Below are 24,353 nucleotides of genomic sequence, written 5' to 3' on the forward strand. Positions count from 1 at the left end.
CGGAGATTCTTAGCATCCCATGATATATCAAAAAAAACCAGATCCGTTTCTCTTTTCAAAGGGTTTTTTTGAATTAACTCTTCCACTTAAAGGCCACCAATATTTCAGAGTGAGATATTGTTGAATATGGGATAGAGAATTCATATTTTCAATAACATGCAGTGGAACAAGCAAAAAGCACTTTTTTATGTGCACACACACACATATACATATATATGACAACTCAATTACAAATAATAAAAAAGTATGTTTGTTCAGTACTTATAAGACTAGGACAAAAACCTTTCCAAACATTCCCAAGATTATTAATCCTAATAGTATATCACAGACCTTCCAATATGACACACTGAGCCCATCTTTCCAGAAGGGCTGTAGGTGTCCTGTCTCTGTAGGCACAATAAGAGGTCAGTGGAAAAAAAAAAAAAAAATACTTTTTCAGAAGGCAAATCAGGACTGGTGTTATAGAAGCAAGCGATCTACTGTCAACTTCACTGAATTGGCATTGATTTTGGTACAGAAGAGAAACTGGGCCATGGCTTAGACAACTATAGACTTCTGAAGTTTTTTGAAGACTTCTAAGTGAGCAGTGTCTAAGCATGTCCACTTTTTATTTTTTTATCCAGGTACTTATAACATAATTTCTTAGAGTACACTGCATTTTAGTAGTCATGAATTGATGGTGTTGATGTCTTCAGAACTACAGTGAAAGTTGAATTACCTCATGAAAAGTTCAGGGATGCTTGAAAAGTCTTAATTCCCAAGTCATAGCTGGGAATCCTGCGTATAGGTCGAGAGTTAAACTAGACATTTAGGATTTAAGAATGCTTACAGTTTTGAAAAGTATCCAATTCAAATTGTAAAATCAATGTTACACCACCAGACCTACTGCAGCCAAATAGTGTGAAAATATCATCAGATGTTTTTGAAATTATGGTCAGATTTTGATTTGAGTAGTTTGTGGAAACCTTCCACTATATAAAGGAGGATTAGAAAAACAAAACTTGTCTTAAAAAGACAGGGCTTTATGTGTTGTGATAGAGTAAAAGGAAGGAAAGTATCTCTGCATTTGGAAATTGTACATAGTGTGAAATAACTTAGAATAATATTGCAGGGAGCTTTCAATTAAACAGTTAGCAACCAGGCTAGGAAAGGAAACTGGAATCAATGAAAGGACATGGTAAACATGGCATTCCTTCCATGCGGTGAAGATGTAGTGAAAGGAGAATGTTCAAAGGCCTGTGAACAAAAAGGTCAATTTTACAGGAAGTACAAACTGTTTCATTATAAAGAAACAGTAGAATTCATGACAGACTTGCACAAAGAATCAATAAAATGAAAAAAAAACCACTAAGATGGAATCCAAAGAATTTACATCAGATACTGAACTTCTCCGTGAGAATATAAGTAAGAAGAGCACCCTCCCCCGCCCCCACCAAAAAAAAAAAAGAAAACACAAAAAAACAAAGAAACAAAAAACTAAAACGCCACTAGTTCTTAATTTATACCATTAATATATTTATCTTCTGAGTGGAGCTTTTCTGTAATGAAAACATAACTGTTTGAGGAAAAGTAAATAGAAAAAGTAAGTAGAAATACATGACATGGAATCTGAATCACTGAATAATAGCTTCCTCATAAAGTAACATCTCTTTTAGCATATTGAATAACCAATGTGTTATTCAGAATTTAACTGAGACAAGGGTGAAGGGGAGAAAATAATTTTGTTGAAATGAAGAGAGTGATGAAAGTGAAAAGCTCACTGAAGGAAATACCAGATTTATCTAGTTATGCTTCTTGGCTTTACTGGAAGGAAATGTCAGAGAGTTCTCTGATTTTAAAAAAAATGACATGTTTTTAAAACCATTCTACAAAATAATGTAAAACAATTGTGAAAAAAAGTCTCAGTTCAAGGAAGCTTACTACCAATGTTACACTCGTGACAATACCAAGCCTGTTGTAACTGAGCTTGGCTAAGTAACCATGTTTTTGAAGATGACGATGGGAACATTATTGTACACAGAAAAAAAAGCAACAGATAGTTTGTTTAAAAATAATCAGTACATAAAGTGTCAAAAAAAAAAAAAAAAAAGAAAAGTTCCAAAACTTAATTAGAAACAGTTGTAACTGTTTTCATGAGATATGTGAAAAGCTATGGAGTCTGCTTTCTGGTACGTAGTAGCACTAAAACCAGTGGAACTCTGTGTCATCGACACAGTGTGAATGAAGACCCTCCAACATCAAAACTGGAATATTTGCTGAGATTTTACCACTAGATATAGATGATGTTTCAGATTTAAACAGTCAGACAGCATTATTCAATATTGTTAATGTATTGTGTGCAACCAAAGATATAAGTTGCTAGATTCACAGGCTAGTTTTTGTTTCCTCTGTGTATGTTAATACACTTATGATTTGATGAGATTATAAATCATAGAAAAAAATAACTTTGGATTTTCCAATATATAAAGACATATAGTACAACAAATGATAAAGAACAATTCAATGATATGAAAAATGATTTACATCATTGCTATTTTGCTAATTGGGCAATAAATTTAAAATATAATTATATAAAGGAATGTGACCCAGTATATTTCTGGATGAAGAGAAGAGCTCTAAGACAAATGAACATGGGCTGCTGAATATTACAGCACATTGAAAATTACAGACAAGCTTACTGAAGAAACAAGCATAAAATCGCCAGTGTATTAGCAAAACTGAGTATGATATTATAATATAAATTAGAGAAATGATTCAAAAGAAAGAATGGTCAATTTTAATCATCATAATCAGTTTTTTTGCTAGAATACTTATTAATTGCTCCAAAACTAAAATACCAGATACATACTGTAGAATTATGGGTAATTACTAGCACAGCAGGATATTTACACAGTAAATATGTGTACATATTTATCTGTTCCAGCTTCTGAACTTGCCTGCCATAAATTGTGAGTTAACTTCTGCAGTCTGTTTTATAAGCTAGGTATTATAGTCCAAGTGTTTGATTTGGTGTCTCTGTTAATTACTTCTGACTGAAATAGTTAACAGACTGTGGGAATGGTTAGGAAACATTATTGCTACTTAACAAAATATATACAGAAATTGCTGCATTTTTATGAAGTCTTCAGTTTAGCAAACAGTAGACAACAAAGTATTTAAAGTACTGAGCTCACTATTCACAAAAGACAAAAATATCTACTCTACAAGGGATAATGTAGCTTATTTATTTTCACAGCTACAGAAGGATGAAGTTTATAATATATAACTTCTATTTTTTTTTTTTAATTGGAAACTATTTTTGGAACTTAATTTTAAAGTAAAATTCTAAATGTCATTCATTGCTAGACTTTTCCTGACTTTTACCATTGATCACCTCTGTTCAGCTAAGTCTCATGCTTGTAGATCTGCAAGATGGGGCTTACTTAGTTTAACATTTTAAATTATTTTGTATTTATGCTGTTTGGCAGAAAAAAAAAAAAAGAAAAAAAAAAAACTTTAGGCAGATAAGGTTTAAGACACTAAAGGAAAACAGAATGATGGATCATCTGCTCCAGCAAGGGGATTGGACTAGATGATCTTTCAAGGTCCCCTCCATTCCCTAGCATTCTGTGATTCTATGATCATAGACTAGAATCACTAATGGCAGTGATCAAACTAATAGCAAGTGGCTTAGATTGCCAAGGATATGTACTCCCTCTTCATGAAAATGCAGCCAAAATATTTTAATATACTTCAAATGACTGTACTATTGTATATTATGAGCTTGACTATTAATCTTCACGAAACAGAAAATTTTACATGTGATGAAAAGCAAGGGTTGCAAAGGTATTGTTTTATTCTTAGAAGTTGTAACGTTAATGTGCAATTCTTACAAGACTAAGGATTATGATCCTGATCTAATAAAATAATTAGAACTTTAATCAAGTTTTATATGGTATGATTTGCATTTTATTTGCATGTTTAAACTTTAGGCAGGTACTTATCTGGTTACCAACTCAATTGAAAATGGTAACTTAGCTCCTTTACTGTAGCAGCTAGAAGGCCATGTAATGAAGTTTTGAAAGATATGAAACTAGAATTTACATCCGTGTCTAGGGCTTGCCTAAACTGAGATGATTACTTAAAATAATCCTGTTTTCCTACAACTGTCACAATTCAAAAGATGTATGCCATGATAAAACTGAGTGATCCTTCAAGCAAGTTATAGACCGATAATTGACTTTCATGTTCAGCTGGCAAGAAAATACAAGCATTTATCACACACATCTGCTTAACTTTGATGCTGAACTTAGTTCATATCCCTGGGTCTTTGATAATTTGTTTGTGTGAAATGTATTCTTGATAAAATCAGTAATTTTAACATGTTATAGTTCACACTTGTGTCATACATTTACAATGACTACAGTTCTGTTTAGGACTCATTGCCTTTCTACCTTTTATCACATTGTAAAGACATGCAAAATACAAGCAAGCTAAATTATATGCAAATAACAGCTGTTTCAACTTGTAATTGGGACTTGAGTCTTTCCACAGTAGCATCTTCAGTTTACTTTCCATTTAAAAATCCATTTTTTCATGGACATAGGAAATAAGGTTGGGTTTTTGTTTGTTTCATTTACAAAAGAAAATCCTAACATGGTTCAGTTTACACTGCTGGAAATCAGTGACAAAGCAAATTTTATCCATAAGTCACTGATGTCGAACAAGTTATTGTAATCTGCTTGGCTGATTTACTATTAAGCATACAAATATATTTGCAAGGATAACAAAGAACTCAGTCCTTATATTTCTCTAAACTGAGCTTTCACTTTTTCTAGTTTTTCTCATGTTAAATACTTTTTATATAATCAAACAGTTTCAATACAGGGACGGTAACAGAACACTATAGACATAAAAACTTAGGAAGTGACAAGGGGGAAAAAAGAAGGGGGGGGGGGGGGGGGGGGGCTATGTTTCTTGTCCAAATAATAACAGTAAAAGGCAAATAGAGGAACATGTCTAAATTGAATACAACCTTAACCATGGAACACCTATAGTTGGAATTACTTTCTGGAAATATCTGTTTCACTCCATCAATTGCAGAGGGTGCTTAGATTCTGAATTTAAGTTGTAAGAATAATTCTCCAGATGTCTAAAATAACCAAAATTGATGGTATACTTGCAGACTTGCTCAACATGCTGTTTAGTGGTTAATGAGAAAGATTTTTCATTACTAGTGAAATATTATATTGTTTTATAGACAGCACAATAGGTTTATCAAATTAACTTGATAGCAAATACACTACAAGATGTACTCATTTGCTTTCAGAACTATACAGTTAGTTGTAGAACTATAAATAACTTTATATAACTTTATATACATATTGTTACTGATAATGTTATTTTTCAGATTGAATAAGCCAGCTTGTACAGAAGATACTTTAACTCTGTTAGTGAAATAGGCGTTAGGCAGAAACTTTTAAAACTAAAAAGATCATGAACATCCAAAGTTAGTGTCATAAATATTTCCACCATTACTTTTCCTATAGAATAGTCTGAGCTTAATGTGTTCATTTAAAATATTTTAGATATTTATGGTAAAAAAGTCACAGATATGATAAGAAAGGGGATTGCCATTTTATACTCCAGAAAAATTTCTAGTACCATCATCTAATGAAGAAATTACAGAAAAACAGTGCTATATAATACAGAATACATTAGAATGGAACCAAGGTATGTTTTAAAAATAATGAGACTAAAGATTTCAGAAGATCACCATGTAAACCTTTTTGTTAGTCCTATCAGGATGCACAAATTTCTAATATATCTGGAAGAAAAAAAAAAAAAAAAAGACAGTGAAAGTAGTATTAAAGTACTCCTGCACAGTGATCTGTAGCTTAAACAAGATTCTTTTGACATGTATTCACAGCTAGATCAAGGTGCCTGATTTGAGGATTTGCAGTGAGCTTTCTAAATGATACCTATATACGATTCATTTGATCTTATTTAAGAACTGAAATCCATGCACCTTTAAGGAAAGGAAAGTGAAAAAAACAAAGTAAGTGAAAATAGGCTTAAAAGACAACTGACCTTTTTCCACTTCATTCAGATTAGCAGCTTGCAGTGACAAAGACAGAAGAGACAAGAGACTTTTTACATTGTAATACAACAGCATAGCACATTAAGCTAATGCACAACTATAGCAGCAAGAGAGGTTGATATAGCAAAATGAAGCAAGCTTCAGAGTCTCACCTACAGCAGAGCAAAACAAACAGAAAAAGTAAGAAGTACATGCCACTGGTGGCATAGGAAAGGTTTTACTTTTGGATCAGTTAGATCTGTGATCTAATGACTGATGGCAATGAGCAAGAGAAATGATCATCTGTAATCTATAGAATGTACATAAAATGACCTGATGTTTACTAGACTGAGTTTAAAATAAAGAAGATGATAATGTTAAGAGAATAGCAGAGTTAAAGAGTGCAGGACATAGTGATGCATTTTAAATGTTTTATTTCTCAAGGTTTCATCAGGCAGTCTGAATGTCTGATGATTGCAATTATTTCCTGTTACTTTACAGTTCCAGTCTGTGATCTTAAGAAAGCTCACAGTATCATGCAAATACCTTTCTTGTCTTTCCACCTGTAATTGTGGATTCCCAGTTCTTAAGCAATAATATAAGCTAATAGGCTTTTATATATATATATATGTATATATATATATACACGTACTATATATATATACACATAGATATTAAAATCAACAATGCTTAATTGAGAAGTGTCAATTTTCATCAGATTTTTATAAAAGGCAAAAAGTGAATGTTTGGTTTTGCATTATAACATTCCCTATAACTTTTTTTTGTTTGTTTTGTATTTTTTTAATATGTATTTCCAGAGGTGAGATTCCAGTAATTCTTCTACATAAAATGAAAACTTTAAATAAGAATGATTTACAATTCATACCAACAGGTTCCAACTGACTTCTTTCTTATATTATGCTATGTGAAATATAAAACATGTTTGTAGATAACCATTTACTCAAAAAAAAAAAAAAAATAGTTCTGGGCTGGTGCACTTCCACATCCAGTGTATATGTTCTGTGACATCTTAAACATGAACAATTCAACGTATGGCCAATAAAATTAAAAGAGAACAGTCTATGGTGGTATTTTTCTGTTATATACACTGTCCAAGCCTCCAGCACCTTACAGCCCATGGACTTTCTGAGCTAGAGATACCTTTGTATTTAAAAATACAAATATTTTTTAATCTGCTGAATATATAGACAGTTTTCCTGATGTTTAGTTTATTTTTGCCCAGCTAGTACAGGAATTCATCAAGTGAAAAATACCTTCCATAAAAACAAAACAAAAAAACACACCACATTAGCAATATGCAAATCTGGCTTTAACCTGTTAGAACAGATACCAAGATCCAAATGCTTATAAAGTTCCTCATGAAAAATCATCGTATCTATACTTGTCAGGGATTTTGTTACTTATCTTTGAAATCAAGCTATTGGCCAGGTAAAAAAATGTTACAAATAATTTGGTATCGCATATACACTAGCGGCAACTGTAAGATTACTTTGTATTCTGAACACTACCATTTCTAGATCCCAATGTGTCCAGATACTGTCAGTTTAGCTCTTAACGCTTCAAGTTATTTAATTACTATGCAAAATCAGGGATGATAGGTGTAAAGACCAGCTTAATGTTTTACATTTTCTCCTTACAATATATCTGGATTAAAACTAACTTAAGATCTCACACCTTGTGACTATCTTCAGATGCTTTGTAAGACAGTGTACTGTAGAATTCTGCACTGTATCCTGTAGAATGAAAAAAATGAAATTTTGCTACAACTTATGTCCAATTTATCTATGAAATGAGGCTCTGGTCTTGCATGTGTGTCTGTTTTTGGTAAGGTGTTAGAAAAATATAATGAGATAGTGTAAAATCTCAACAGTTTTTGAGAACAAAACAGCTAAACTTACTGATTACCAATAGATTGTTTTGTTTTATTTTTGAGCTGGTGAGAAGATTCTCACCTATTCGCATGACTTACTGATTTCAGTAACAATTATGACTAGGCATCGAATCTCTAAAAGCAAATCTGTTTTTCTATAAGGATTACTGTTAGGAAACAAGAACACTTGCCATATAAACTCATAGCATTTTCCCTTTAGAGTTAGGCACAAACTGTTCTACAGCAACATCAGGCTCCTCAAAGAAAAGCAATCGCCACTTCCTCAGTGATGAGTCAAATTAAAAAATACACTTTCTTGTATTTTAACTAAAAACAAAACTGCAATACATCAAGTTAAATATCTTACAAATCCTTATGCTTCCCTTTTTGGTCTAACCATATACATATATATATATATATATATATGTATATATATATATACACACACACATATATATACATATATATATATATATAGAAATGTTACAATTGAAGTTTCAATTGTAAATGCAAAACATTTCAATTACAATACTACAGAAATACAAGAAGCGCACTTAATCAAAATTTTAGGCTAGTACACATAAACCACATAAACATAAATTTTGTATCCACTCCATGGGTATTTAAGGCAAAGCAGTCCTTCCCATGGAATATTGTGAATACAACAAGCTATTGGCCCTAGCAGTCCAAATGCACCTAGAGCGATGTCGAAAATGAAGAAACAGGTAACAGGCCAAAAAAACTGCGAAGCTGCTGAGGAGAAATGGACGTGCAAATAAACTGTCTGCTATTTAATAAGTACATGAAACCTCCTAGCATGAAATCACCAAACAGGAAGACTCAGCTGGTGTGACTGGTTTGCTCTCTACCATCCTACACAGCAGAGTATCCAATCCTTTTTAAAGGAGATGGTAACTGAATCTCGGGAATCTGAAGCTTGACTCAGACATGGCTAAAATATTAATAATCTGAGAAATAACAAACATCTAACAGTACTTATTGAAGCTGTTGCCTGTTATTTTTTTCTAAGGCTTGAATTGTCAGTTGCTTCTAGGTATTAAGGTAACAGTACCTGGCAAATGAGTATGGTTAAGCAGAAGGTTATGTCTAATTTTCCAGATGTGGACCACCCAGTTATTCTTATGTATCTTATTCTGTCGACTTAACCTTTTAACCTATATTAGTTTAGGTATTGTGGCTCATTCTGCATGAAGAAATTTTTTCCAAACATTTACTCAGAATAAGACTGCACATATATTACATTATGAAGTTGCATTTCTCTTACTGATGTTCTATCATTTTCACTCACTGTGGGTTTCCAAGATTTAAATACTGACTTTAAATTTGAATGCCCTAAATCATTTGGGTAATCCAGTAGGTTGCAGAACTAATGATGAAAATACCTTGGATTAAAAAGGTGCTAATTTTGTTTACAACAAATGAAATTACTTCATGAGTTCACCTCTCCTCACAGTCATCCAATGCTCAAATGTAGTGTTCCCTGAGGACATTAAAAAGCTTATCTGACAGCCAAAATAGGATTAATTATAGTTACCATATAGGATGACTAGCTATATCTAATTCCTAGGTTATGGAGGATTTTACCTTTCTTTGTCATGTATTTCAAATCATGGTTTTGTGAATGGAAGCTCTAAATTCTTCTAGTGGTTCACTAGCTGACAGAAAATAGATTTCTATTAAAACTGAACAACAGATCAACAGAAACAATAAATCCTAATTCTTGTTCTCCAGTGTTCCTGTTGTAATAGTTCCTAATTCTCACAGAGATTGTGAAAATAAGCAAGAGACCCCCTGTTTCAAAGAAAGAAAGGGTAATGTTTTGGCCTGGCTGCCAACTGATAGAAATGAACAATTTTGCACACTCTAATAATGCTATTTTCTTGTGTGCTAGAGCAGAAAGCATCACAATCTGCATTAATCGTTCTACAGGAGGGCAGGACAGCATCTAGGGATGCCAAATCCAGTTCCCTACTGGCACAGATGGATACTTTTTTGCCCTGGTAGCAGCTTGGACAATATAAAGCAAAAGAAGAATATTTTTCAGAGAGATTCTTCACTGGACTGGTTGGCTTAGGTAAACAGATGTAAGGGACACATTTTGAAAGAACTTTTAAATATCAAAATGTTGTAATTTTAAAACAGAGGAATTAATGAATGGGTGTAAAGTCTACTTTTGACCACAAGCCTTACTGAAGAAAAATATCGAGGGAAACTTGACTTCAAACCCTTTGTAGAATGACCACTAATTCATCTGCAAACTGAAAAACATGACTATTTCTCTATTAGGAATTCTTGAATTACCTGTATGTCTCTTTATACTCTTACCTGTATATTCAGGTGGACAGAGGCAAGTATAGTTATTGATTCCATCCACACAAGTAGAATTATTTTCGCAGTCATTGTCTTCACAGTCATCAACATTTATTTCACAGTTTTCACCTTCAAATCCATCTGCGCAAGTGCACCTATAATACAGAAAATAAAACCAACCACATGAACTTTTTAGCTGGGGAGACCAGACAAGAAATACTGTAATTAATAAGTACATTAATTCATAATCACTAACCTCTCTAAAGGAAAATGGATGATATAGTATAAAAAAAAAACACATATAACAAACATTACCAAAATATTTTAACATGTTAATTTACAGAAAAAAGCAACAATAACAATTTGTGCCTTTATTTTTAGTTAAAGGAGCTTAAATTTCATAACTGGGCACTCCTTTAGAAACACCTGTTATATTATAAAATGAGATTATATTTCTTTTATTTATTTTTGTTATTTTAAACACATGGAAAATTTAATTTAAACACATGGACAATTAAATGCACCATCATAAAGCTCTGTTTAAAGTTCCAAGTAAAATACATGTATTAATGTAAAAACAAAGACTATATAAACTCTTCAAAGCTGTAACTTTTATTTATGCAAAACAAATATATAAAAAGGTAGTAAATGTAAAAGGTCACTCAAATATGACCATGAATACATTTACATGCAATTTGTAGTATCTATAACTCCTGCAACTTTGATTATAAGATTGCTTTAATTTTCAAAATATGTAGTGTTTAAACAAGTAAATTAAAAAGGTCAAATTCTGAGATGTGATTATGTCACTTTAAATTCTAGAGGCGTAATATTGAGATGTATATGCTTAATTTTTAATAGAAAACTAATCTTTGGGCAGAATTTAGAATAAAAAATAAGAATAATGTCTTAATGAATTGCAGGATAATGAATTGTTTCTTTCTGAAGTGTCATTTTTAACAAGCTTGAGGTGTAGATTATTAAATGACTAATAATTTCACAGAAGAATGCTAAAGAACTTTATTTCATAATTCATGAAGTACATCTGGAGTAATTGTACTGTGTGATTAAATAACTCAAGATTAAAAACGCTCACAGCATGTTTATCTGCTGGCATAGTGAGTTTCAAATGAATCATTAATTTTCTGTTTCACTGGGATTTACATTTTATCATTTACATGCTGTCTGTTGAAATAATACACACAACAACAGATGAATTGCGAGATTTTTTTCAGCAGAGATCTAGCCAGCTATTAATTAGCATAATGGAGTCAATACTATGTTGTCTTGACCTGATAAGCCTCAACTAATCACAATCATTTGTTGTTTTTAACAGTTTCAGAGCTTTAGCTTTCCATGGACAGTAACATGTTCTGAAAACTTGAGAAGCACTGAAAACCTGACTTTGTGGTGCAATTAACAAAGAGAACCCAAAGATTAATACCAAAGTTATTTCATATACTATAAGAGTCAACAGATTTCCATTCTGATATTACAATTAAAAACAATTTACCAAAACCCATCTTTTTCTCCTTCTTTCAGATGACAAGTTCCACCATGGTTGCATGGGTTACTGATGCAGGCATGAATAGGAATATCACAATCTTGACCCTATGCAGGGAACAAGGACATCATTTAAGAAAATACAGACTCTAGTGGAGTAAATTAAAACTCCTTGTAAATGTTGAAAAGGAGAGGCTTACATTTCAGTAATATTTTTTTCCTCTTCATTCACCTACCTTGAAACCATATGGGCAAGTACATCTATAGAAGTCAACTGGATCATTGTTGCAGGTTCCATCATTTTTACATGGATTCGATAAACATGGGTTACACTTTGCAAGAATATTAACATCCACGGGCCCTTAAAAATACAAATGTGATAGTCATAAACGAACTAACACTGATTTATACTTGACAGGATATATTTTTGCATTGCTCTAATTTTTAAAACAATGTTTGTATTTTAGGCTGTGGTATTTCTACAAGAATTGACTGTCCATAATTCCTCTAACATGCCCAAATACATTTACAGTTTAATTTTGTTCGTTTGATTTTTAATTATCGTTTTTAAAAAAGTAAAAAGCTGACCTAAAAGTGATTCTTATATCCCCATTATCTGAAATCTGCACAGTTTTGATCCATGATAATTATCTTTCCTTTTTATTTAATGAAAAATACAATTTCAGCTTTATTTTTTATTTTTTTATTTTTTTATTTTATTTTTTTTTAATTGTTTGTTTCATGATCACATAGGACTAATGGCAAAAATGAACTGACAGAATTACCTGTAAATTGGTCTAATGTCTCTGAACTATAATGTTTTGAACTATAATGTGAACTATAACTATATCGTCCAAGCTATCTCACCATAAGTATGTCTGTATTGCAGCTTGCTCTGTTATGAAGTCAGCCCAGTTCTTTACATTGCTGCATTAGTTGAGCCTCAAAATAGCCACAGACTATACCATGAATCTATGTGCAAATGAGGACTGCCATCAATGCCTGGTCATGTTTCTGATATTAATGATTATAACAACAGAATTTAGAAATGAATAATGACAAAATCTAGTTTCACAAGCCAGACAGAGCTGTGACTAAGATCTTTAGCGTATGTAAATCTTATCCCTATAATAAAAATATTTATTATACATTTATTTTTCATTGCTTTACAATTGTAATTTTTTTCCCACATTGAATTTTCAAATTAAAAACCATCAAGTATTGTTTTTTTTTTTTTTTTTTTTTTTTTTTTTTTTTTTTGCCAGACAACCAAAGAAATTACTAGTTATTTGTCTAAATTTAGAAATCACCTGCTTATAATAATGCTTCATTTTCTTATGTTTTATGAAAATTGAAAGATTGATTACTGTAAAACAAAACAGGGTTGAATTGGCCAAATGCCTATTAAGAGAATGAACACACCTTCTCTACTACTTCCGGCTTTATTGCCTGATGACATTATTGCCTCCAGCTTATTTTCATATTTAACCAATGGAAAAAAATCTATACTTATCTACAGATAATTTGTAAATTTCAAAGAATAACCAGTGATTTCGCCAGTGACAGACACACAAACACACACACAAAAAAGACTTCTCAGACCTACTGGTGGTGGAACTGCCTGATTGCTCTCATCAAAATGAGCCAGACTGCAATGTTTTTCAAACCAACAGGCCACTGTTACTGAGGTATGGCAGGTTTTGTTTTGTTTTGTCTTTATTCTCTTAACTTTCTTATTTTTTTTCTTTGAAAAAGATAAGTCATTGAAAAGGAGCTGGCATGGAAGGAAGCCATATGATTACAAAGATACAGTAGGGATGCTGGGAATAGGCTGACAAATTTTTCTTTTTATCTGCAGTTGCTGGTATCCATCTGTGTCACAGTTTGCAAGCAAATGCAAGGAGATGAACATGGTAATTTGTGACAATTGCCAAAGTCACCATCTGTATGGATCATTGACTATTCTTGTCTTCATTACCTTATTTTGAAAGAAAAATCTATAGTTGATTATAGTTTGTTAAAGCAGCAAACAGTAAAGGTAGGTGAGTTGAAACAAACACCACAGAATTGACATACAGAAAGTCTTGCCTATTTACTGTAGACTATTTATGGTTATTGATAGATTGTATTAAAATGTTCAGTGAAAAATATATGGAGTGAGAAGCACATACGTAAAAGAAGATAAATTGTAACACTGTTCTGTAGCTTTAAAGTCTCTGCTTCCTTGTCTCAACTGATTAGGCTGAACATTATGGCCTCATTTCTACTTTTTATTAAATAAACTGACAATTATTTGGCATGAAATAAAAAAATATTCAGTAACTGAGGTTATTTTCCTATATGGATTAGCAATCTAAATTTCACTTCTGAAAAAGAGCCAGCAAATGCAAACACAATTCCCAGCAAGATAGTAAACAACACTGATCTGGTTTTGTGTCATAAGCATTTATTTCAAATTATTAAGTATGGAGGATCCAATGAAAATGAACATCAATTTGATTTATTATTTTTCAGCTACAAGATAAAAAAAAAAAAAGTTTTAGATTTTTTTTTTTTTTTTTTTACTTGAGTCTAATGAAAAGGAAGTTCTGGAACCTATTCTAATTTTCACTATATCATTCCTTCCCTTATCTGCTTGCATGTGTTAAAAGACCTGCATATGAAAAGAAAACATTCTGTATGAAATAGAATACCCTATTTTTAACTATTAACACTGCAGAAATATATATATATATCCTTGAATAAGCCATAACTGAAAAACAAACAAACAAACAAAAAAACGAAACTTAAAATAAAAGCAAAATAAACACTGTTCTTTCATAAAGAGTGAAAAACCAAATGCATATTATTTTATTGATAAATATATACACACACACTCATTTATTTGTCTAATATTTTTGAAGAAAAGCATAATATAAACTCTCCCAAGACCAGATTCTAGAGAAACCTTTGCAAGAAAAACTTGAAATCCTGACTTTTTATGACTCAGGAGCCCCTATTTGCTCTTGCAAATGGCCTCAAAATCAGTATCTGCAGAGTCACTTATATCACAACTGCTAATGAAGACACTGATTTCAGTACAATGCAGTGGCAACGATCATTTCAACTGCATTTTTCAGACCCTGAATCTATGCTTTTAAAATACAAACCTTTTCATATAACTGTATTAAATGATATATCATGAAGAGTCAGTTCTAAATTCATCAAAGGGAGAAACAAACAGTAAACATGCATGTCTTAGGAAAGAAGTCTGTCTGAGGTTCACAAAAGGAAGGTCAGAAGGTTTGTTCTTAAACATATCACCCATTCCATCACTTACAACCTTACCTGGTATCAGAAAACCACAAGGCCCTGGAATCTCTAGAAGCAGGGCATGGATGGTAAAGGAGTAAAAGATTGAGAATCTGTTAGAGGCCACATTAAAAAAAAATAAAATAAAAAAACCCATAAACCTAGAAAAAACATCTGCAAGAAGAAAACACTAAGATGGTTCCTGGAGGAAAGTAATTCATAAAGTTTCATAAATTAAATTTATGGAATTTTATAACTGAGACTTCATTTTAAAATGCTCATTTTCACAGGAAACTATTCTTATGTGATTCAAATTCAAGCACCAATTTCACTTTGAACTGAATCCAGAGGTACTGATAGGAGGGAATTACACATTTTGCCTGTTAGTCTGCACGCAATAGCAGAAAATAAACAGATATATCTGTAAAAAAAAAAAAAAAAAAAAAAAAAAAAAAAAAAAAAAAGTCAACTATTTCTTAATAGGAATATAGAATTTTTCTAATTCCTATTCAGCCAATTCTATAATGTTTTCATAAATTATTTGGACACAAGACCTGAAGGTATACTAAGTTTGCAGACAGCACTGAATTGGGAGGACCTGTTGGCTCTGTCAAGGGTAGAGATGCCTTGCAGAGAGATCTTGACAATTAGAGGGCTGGGCAATCACCAACGATATGAAGTTTAACAAGAGTTAAGTGCTGGATTCTACATCTGAGAAGGAGTAAACCTGGCTATACATACAAACTGGGGGACAAGAGGCTTGAGAGAGCCTCACAATCTGGGGATTTCGGTTAAGAGCAAGTTGATTATGAGTCAACAGTATGTCCTGGTAGCCAAAAGGGCCAACCGTATCCTGGTGTGGATCAGACATGGCATTGCTAGCTGTTTGAAGGAAGGGATTGTCCCACTCTGCTCTGGTGTGGGCTCACCTCAAATACAATGTGAATTTTAAGGCACAACAATATAAGAAAAACTAGCAGTAGGTCCAAAGGAGGGCTACAAAGATGAAGAGTTTAAAGGGGAAGATGTATAAGGAGTGGCTGAGGTTCCCTGGTTTGTTCAGCTCAGAGCAGAGCAGGCTGAGGAGAAGCCTCATGGCAGCCTGCAGCTCCCTCACGAGGGGAGTTGAGGGACAGGCTCTAAGCTCTGCTCTCTAGGGACAGCAACAGGACCCAACGGAATGGCATGGAGCTGTGACAGGGGAGGGTCAGGCTGAGTGTTAGGAAAAGGTTCTTCACTGGGAGGGTGGTCAGGCACTGGGACAGGCTCCCCAGGGCAGTGGTCACAGCACAGCCTGCCAGAGGTCAAGAAGCATTTGGACAACACTCTCAGACACATGGTCTGATTTTTGGGTAGTCCTGTGTGGAGTCAGGGGTTGGACTTGATGATCCTTGTGGGTCCCTTCCAATTCAGGAGATTCTATGTTTCTAAGCAAAATTAAAAATTACTTATCTTTGGATAACAGACATATAATGTCTTATAGGGACATCTTATCATTGAAAAGCTGCTGAGTGGCAATCTGTAATTATGACATCTTCACAGAAGAACAGTGGCAGGAAAATTATTTCTCTCAAAGGTACCCATAGTACCAGATTTCTATTCCTGGAAGTGAAAGAAATACAATACTTTCCCTGCATAAGGGGATATTTTCTGATGGGCAAAGGATATTTTCTGATGAGCAAGAGGAAGTAAGATGTACTATATGGAATGTCTGACAGAAAAATAATAATGATTGTAGGAAGGGGTGACTTTTTTTTTTTTTATGACATAGTTAGAAAATAACCAAAAAAGTCCTTCATTTCACTTATATACCTACAACAATGTGTAATAAAAGCGTAACTGCAATAATATTCTTCTGTGGATGCTTGTTGAGAAAATGATTGGACTGGCCACCAAATCTAAAATCATACTAAGGAACTTTGCAAAAGATGAGTGTCATATGCAATTAACACAGGTTAAAAGAAATATTATTGAAAAATTCTAAGAAGGATTTGGAAGGATAATTAATTAGCATCACATACAAAATAATGGGTTGGATTTCCTGTGTTTTTTGATTACAAAAACAATTTTTCACAGAAAGCCTAATGAGAGAAGAATGAACATAATGAATAGAACATTGTAAGGAACAACTTGGGATGATAGCTAACTCTGGTGACGTCCCAATGCTTTTTTAAGGAAGAATTTACACCTTTGATAATGCTTACCTTTGATAATTCATTAACAGATGAACACGTAAAAATAGCTTGATAACTACCTATACTGAGAATAAGTTACTTCTACGAAAATAAGATCATATTTATCTGATGCCTCAAAAATAACTATAAGCTTAGTGACAACTTACAAGCATAAGCCTGAATCTGAAAAAATGAAGCTACAGCAGAAGGCATGCATCCAAAATATTTAAAAGGGGAGAAATGGAGAGAATTGAGGAAGATTAAACAGCAAAACAAACTAAGTCTACTCTCACATATGAATAAAAAAGATACTGTTCTAAGACAAAAAATACTAAAGTTCAGAAAAAGAACCTGAGAATTAAACAGAAATAATGTAAGTTGTCATAAAAGGGCCAACAACATTGGTACCAACACAGAGATAAATACTTATTTCAATCCCCAAGAAAGCTACCTATATAATAACATCTAGAATGAGACTTCTAGAGGTAATCACATCTTTTATCTATTCTGTGTATTTTAGGCTTTCTTCTGAAACATCAAAGAAAACAGCATTCTGGGCATATTGATGCAATTACATACCACTGAGATAATGCAGACTGCAAGGATTACAGTTGTATTTACAGTTTTTACTGTAAACAGTCTGAAGGGAAAGGACATTCTTTAGTTAAGAGAAGTGTAGATGTTTAAATTTTAGTTCATTAAAGAGACAGTACCAGCTACCTATTTACATTTATATACTGATGAGTATTACACAGCAAATAAGAAATGACTTATTTTCTCCCTCTCTTGATTGAAAAGAAAAATAATTAAAAAAAAAAAAAAGCAAACAAAACAAAATGTCATAGAAGTTTTTAAAATAAATACAATTCTTGAAAGGAACCAATGGCTAGAGAAGTATGAGGAGAAATGATGACAAGAGTGAGTACTGAGAAGGACACAAATCAGTGAGGACTTCCAAACATTGTAGCTGGTTTTACAGATCTTGCCTGATTGTATTAATGTTTGAGCTGCAGTCATCTCTTGCTCCCTTCAACAAAGTTTTTGTGCATGGCTTATGCTAAGGATAATATGCACAACTGCAAATAAATGTAAAAAAAAAAAAAGAAAAAGTAAAAAAAAAAAGTATTATAAATCTAAATAACAAATAAGCAATCACCAACAGTACCTTGGCAAGTAAATTTTTTAGATGGAGTTGTGAGTAGAAGTTTATCTGCCATTTCTCCAGGGCCAGCACAACGCGCAATACCAGGTTCTTTATATTCTGATTTTACCCAGTCAGACAGCCACTGCATGTTACAATCACAATAAAGAGGATTTGCTCCAATAGCCCTTTGGAAAACAGATAAACAAAAAGGGAATACAATTTTAAATGTTTGTTTTTAGAAAGAGAACCCAGAAAACTGAGGTTGGCAAAAATCTCAAATCACAAACCGTACCTTCTTCTACCAAACTAACCCTAAGTGTAAGTGCCTTAAGTGTCTATATTTAGGTTTTAAATCAAGAAGTAACAGTTTTAACAATAAATTTGGTAAAGAACCTAGCCATTCTTACCTGCATTTCTGTAAACTTAACTCTGTGTCACTTTTGATATGTAATGGGCAATATCAACTGCATCATCGGAATGAAACTGATACTGATAAGTTAGGAAGAATAAAATATTTCTTCCAAAGCAGCCCCACAAAGTTCCACCCAGATATTTTCCTTTTCAGTTTACGGCTCTCAGGCTGGTAACAAACCATCTGTTTCTAAGATTCCAAATTTGATTTAATTATTTCCTCTTTCAAGATCTCCCACTGAATTCACAACTATGAGCAGAATTCTGTAAGAGATCTCTGCTGTATACATAAATAAAACTACACTACCCCTTACATAAGAGATGCCCTGTTGTGAAATTAAATCCTTTTCTTTAAAAAAATTTGATTGTTTCTTAATTAAAAAATAATTTAGCTAGGGATTTTGTGGATTAATTACTGTAAAGGTTTTTAAGCCCCTATTTAGTTTTTCTATAAATACATACCCATATTTATTTCAATAAAATAATCATAGAGCTTCTTTCAGATTGTTTCACAACTTTGGATTAGGGGATCTTCGAGAAAGGGAGTAAAATCCTTGTCAAGCAAAAGCAAAGGTGGTAGAAACTAATAGAGACACACTCTTTTCTGCCACACTGAGCCCTCTTAGTTATTGCTACAGGCTTCCAGATGAACAGAAGAAACGGAATACACATACATACATATACATGTTCATTCAAGCTTTAGTCAGAGCATTAACAAAAATCAGACCTGGTAATATGGTTGTGTAATAGCAAAATTCACATGTAAAGAGAAATACCTACAATTTGTCCAGGCCATATTCACAAGAGTGAACGTCAGCCTGATGTCAGCGTGAACTGAGCAGTTGGCTCTGCTAAAATCAGAATATTAGCAAGGATAATTGGTAACGTTAAGAAAAAAATATCAGCAAAGACAAGCAAATCTATGTAAACTTTACTGATTTTAATGTAGATGAGGTAGCAGCATTTGAATGACTGATCAATGACTTAAAGCTTGATTGGGCTCATCAAATTTCTGAGAAATGACAAATTAAATGTAAAAGTCCACTATTGAATTAGAAGCAGATTTTATTTTATTTTATTTTTTAACAACCACAGCTATCCAGAAACATCAAAAATGGGTACATCTAAAGGCACTAGTCAGCTTACTCCCTAAATGAAAAAAATAACTACCCATAAATACAGCTCTAATTTATGTTCCCATTGAAAATTAAGGACAGAAATAGTGCTTCAGATGATATTCTGAAATCGGACTACTCCATACATTTAACATCAACAAACACCAACACAGAAACATAGAATAATTTAGGCTGGAGGGGTTCTTTGGAGGTCATCTAGTCCCACCTCCTGAACAAAGTGGGGTTTACTTCAAAGTTAGAGCAGGGTTGCTCAGGGCTGTGTCCTGCTGAGTTCTGAAAATCTCCAGGGAGGGAAATTCTGCCATTTTTCCAGGCAACCTGTTCCAAAGCTAAACTACTGTCAAGGTGAAAAAATTTTCATGATGTCAATGAAACTTCCCTTATTATGGCTTGTGACTATTGACTCTTATCTTTCACTTTGCAACCTCTGAGAAAAACCTGTCTCCATCATTGCTATAATTCCCGTAAAGGTTTAAAAACTGCTGTTAGGTCCCTCCTTGACATCTCCATTTCCAGGCTAAATAAAACCAGTTCCTTTAACTTCTCGCAACTCACAGCACCCTCCCCACCTTACCTCCTTCTTTTGTGGACTTGCTCTGTTCCATATACATCTACTTTGTACTGGAGAAACTGAACACATATTCCAGATGTGTCCTTACTAGGGCCAAGCAGAAGTGAGTGACCACTCTCCTTAGTCGCCTTGCTGCTCACTTACTAATTCAGCCCAGATCATCTTTAGCTTTCGTTGCTTTGACATGCCTGACATTCAATTTGCTGCCCAGCAGAAGGTCCAGGATTTTTCTACTGAGCTGCTAGCTATCTGTTCCGTCCCCAGCCTCTGCTAGGGCTGTTCCAGAGCAGGCCTTTGCATTTGTCTTTGTTCAACTGTATGAAATTTGCTAAACATAACATAAAATTATTTATTTTTATCATTTGAATACTCACAGGTGTGATAATGCTGAGAGATCATTAAAAGCTCCTTCAGGAACAACAGAAATGTCATTGCCATGCAAAGACCTTAACAAGAAAAAAAAAAAAAGTATAAATCTCAGTAAATTAATTTCAGAAATTTCAGCTTTTGTAAACAGTTTGCATCTTTTCATATTTTTCAAGTTTCTCTGTGTTTCCAGCCTTGTTTACTTAAGCTTTAATCAGCAGCCTACTCATCACTTGATTTTTTTCATTTTATATTTTCATTTGATATGTTTTTTTTATATATATTTTTTTTTAATTCAAAGGTGTCTGCAAAGTACTTACTGGATTTAGGTATGGCCGAAGACATATTTCTGGCTTTTTTAGCAGTTCCCTGAAATTCCTGCTAATTTGGTTCATGCATTTTTTATCTTCCATCAATGCACAGAAAATACAGGTATTAACTGTTCATGAATATAATTACAAAGGTTGATAGAAAAAGTTTTTTATAAGGTTTTAAATAAGTTTTTAATAAATGTTTTTAATAAGGTTTTTATTATTTTAATATTTTATTTTATTTTTTTTACTATTATAGTTAAATAGTAAAATAGTTTTTACTATTTTAATAGTAAAAACCTTATTAAGTATCAATATTGTCTGCTGTAGCAAACCTGCACAGAAACATGTGTCCTGTTATTTAAATTCATTCATTTACATGTATATCTAGCACATACAGAATCATTGTTAAAACGTGATCCACATCTACATCAAAAAAATGAGTTTATGTATTGTTTTTTTTTTTTAAAAAATGAATGTGTAAACTAGAATGACCATTATTTAATTTTCCTTTGCTCCATTTTGCTGCTTCTCCCACTGCCCTTTCAAGTATGCTCTTTCTAGTGCTAAAGTGGAATGTTTTCTTGGAATCAAAACATCTTTTATTGGTTTTGAATAGTTGATCCTGATGGAAATATTAAATGAAACAATAAAGACAGATATTGTTGGAATAAAAATCTTCAAAATACAGCTGCAAAAATACTTATATATATGAAAATTCATGTATGACATTTTTGTTAGACTATAATTCTTATAAAAGGCAAGAATATAACTCAAAAAAGAGATACAGTCATGATTAAAAAGCAAAAAAATAAAGTGTAGGGTTCTGTGTATACATGTTGTCCAGGGTCGTATTATATATTGTGCAGCACTTTAATAATATACTTTCCCAGAATGAAAACACTAAAGAGTTTCAAGACTAAGTTATTATCACTTCTCAAATACTTGAGAGATTTTTAAATCCAGTAATTTCACACAGATTTGCTATCTGCTATATGCAAATAAAAATTCTGGAAAATGACAATGGTTAAAAAATAATACTTACAACAACCTAAGTGATTTCAACCCATCAAAAGTCCGTGCAGGGATACATCTCAGGCGATTGTAACTAAGAATTCTGAAAATATACAAAATCCTGTCAGCAGGTAAATGAGGCATTCAGTAAACAAAATGCAGAATAAGGCCATAACAGCTTTTGCGCACATAGGTCGTTAGGGAACAAGTTATTTTACAGCCTCCACAACAAGCAAGCTTTAATATCAACAAAATGCCCTTTCTTTCCAAGAAAACAAGACAAAACAAAACAAAAAACAAACAACTGTAATGCTTCCAAAGTGTCATTGTTACATGTTTAAACTTACAAGGTGAGCAGTTGAGTCATGTTGCTGAAGCTCTGATTAGAAAGAGTGCTGATTCTGTTGTTACTTAAATCTCTATAAAAAATAAATTCAGAAATTCAGACCTTAAAATGACTGCCCAAGTCCTGAAACACTGGAAGTTAAACTGGCAGACACATTACTTTTATTAGTAGAAGTAGTATCATAATTGGTATCAATATTTAAAGCAGCAAACATTTTTATTTTCACATGCCATATACAAGCCCAGCAAGTGTTTAGCTTGATCAATGAAAAGCATTTTCATTTCAACACAGATGAAAGAGCAGCGTGATGCATTCTTTTACAACAGCAATGTCCATCATGCTACTGAGTTAATAATGCAATCCTACATGAACCCAAGTATAGAAATAAAAGTGATGTTTTAAAGTGGAAATCATTTTAGTCATATAAGGATATGACTAAATGACACCTTAATGACACCTAAGTAAGTATCATATAGTAATCTCCTTAACACTTACAGGCTGAACACATCAAAGCCCAGAGCTATTATTATAAAGAACACTATCTAAGATTTATAGTCTTAACATCTTGTTGTTCAATATTCTAATGAATAAAATCTCAAGTGTAAGTATGATGGAAGCTGGAGTGGTATGCTGGCAGCTTCAAAGATGGTAGCTTCAAAGAAGATTTGAAAAAGCTGTACTAAATTTAAATAATGTCTGTTCTTTCTTTATTCTCATATTGTGCTTTAGTTTTCATTTTATGCTGGCTATTTCACTGCTGTTTACTGTATTTTGTGGTGAAATGTAATTCTAAATCTGTTTAAGCATTTGTTTCTGAGGGGACCTTGGCATTTTAACTTTGAGTACTGTTGAATAGCAGTGCAGTATACGTATTTCTCCACTTGAAACTTCATGAAAGCATGTAAGACAATTGACTCATAATAATAAACATACTAAACCACGTATAACAGTGCAATTTATTCATATGAGAAAGAAGTTAGAAAAAAATTTTCCATGTTAGTCTGGAACTCAAAAGACTCATATGTGATTCCAAGTTCAGCCACAGAACTATGCATAGTGTTTTGGTTTTCAAAACACAGCTGAGGAACATTCTTAAATTCCAAACAGCAGTATGAAGATACATTCAGAAGAGATGACAATAATGTACCCCCACAAGTCTGGTATGAAGAGACTGTTAATACTCATCTTCTTTGTACTTTATTTACTGTTCAGTTTATCAAATATTGTACTACAGCTGTCTGCTAAATAGTTTATGTATATTTTCTGATTAAGAGGTAAAATTATCCAATTTATGACTATGTTTGCCAAAAATAGAAAAGGAGTAGGTACAACCTCTGTGATGGAAGCCATGACAGTATTATTCTAATTAATTTAATATCCAGTCACATTACCAGTCTCCACTGACATTATTACTGCATGCAGTCCAATCTATGTTTGTTTCTTGTATGTACCAAGATTCCAAAGTTTATATTTTATGTGCTTCAAGTCAGATCTTGCATAATTTCCCTGAATAACTCACAGAGACTTCACTGTATACGTTTGAGAATATTGCAGGTTTCTCTCTCTCTCTCTCTCTCTCTCTCTTTCTTTCTCTCTTTCACTCTTTCTCTTTTTCTTTCTTTCTCTCTTTCTTTTTCTTTCTTTATTTTTCTCTTTCTCTTTTTCTCTCTCTTTCTCTTTCTCTCTCTCTTTCTCTTTCTCTCTCTCTCTTTCTTTTTATCTCTTTCTCTGTTTCTCTTTCTTTCTTTTATTTCTGATGCTATTGGCAAAATATGAAAAGTTTTGGAAGCATCTCTCTTCTAAATT

General features: G+C 32.8%; 1 protein-coding gene across 10 annotated transcripts in view; it reads right to left on the minus strand.

Moving 5' to 3' along the window:
• SLIT2 (slit guidance ligand 2) overlaps nt 1-24,353 on the minus strand; it is a 257,708-nt gene that overhangs the window by 25,164 nt on the left and 208,191 nt on the right. For 5 of the 10 annotated variants that reach the window (XM_072037736.1, XM_072037735.1, XM_072037741.1 and 2 more), the window contains 8 exons: nt 22,549-22,620; nt 22,233-22,304; nt 20,885-20,956; nt 18,414-18,577; nt 12,020-12,144; nt 11,794-11,891; nt 10,296-10,435; nt 6,070-6,096 (listed from right to left, as the gene is read on the minus strand). In XM_072037736.1, coding sequence (XP_071893837.1) covers nt 6,070-6,096; nt 10,296-10,435; nt 11,794-11,891; nt 12,020-12,144; nt 18,414-18,577; nt 20,885-20,956; nt 22,233-22,304; nt 22,549-22,620 — 770 coding nt within the window. The remainder of the gene's footprint in view (nt 1-6,069; nt 6,097-10,295; nt 10,436-11,793; nt 11,892-12,019; nt 12,145-18,413; nt 18,578-20,884; nt 20,957-22,232; nt 22,305-22,548; nt 22,621-24,353) is intronic. The other 5 variants (XM_072037740.1, XM_072037743.1, XM_038178328.2 and 2 more) reach the window with 2 other exon arrangements.

This window comes from Anas platyrhynchos, chromosome 4 (assembly GCF_047663525.1).
Source record: "Anas platyrhynchos isolate ZD024472 breed Pekin duck chromosome 4, IASCAAS_PekinDuck_T2T, whole genome shotgun sequence".
Classification (NCBI taxonomy): domain Eukaryota; kingdom Metazoa; phylum Chordata; class Aves; order Anseriformes; family Anatidae; genus Anas; species Anas platyrhynchos.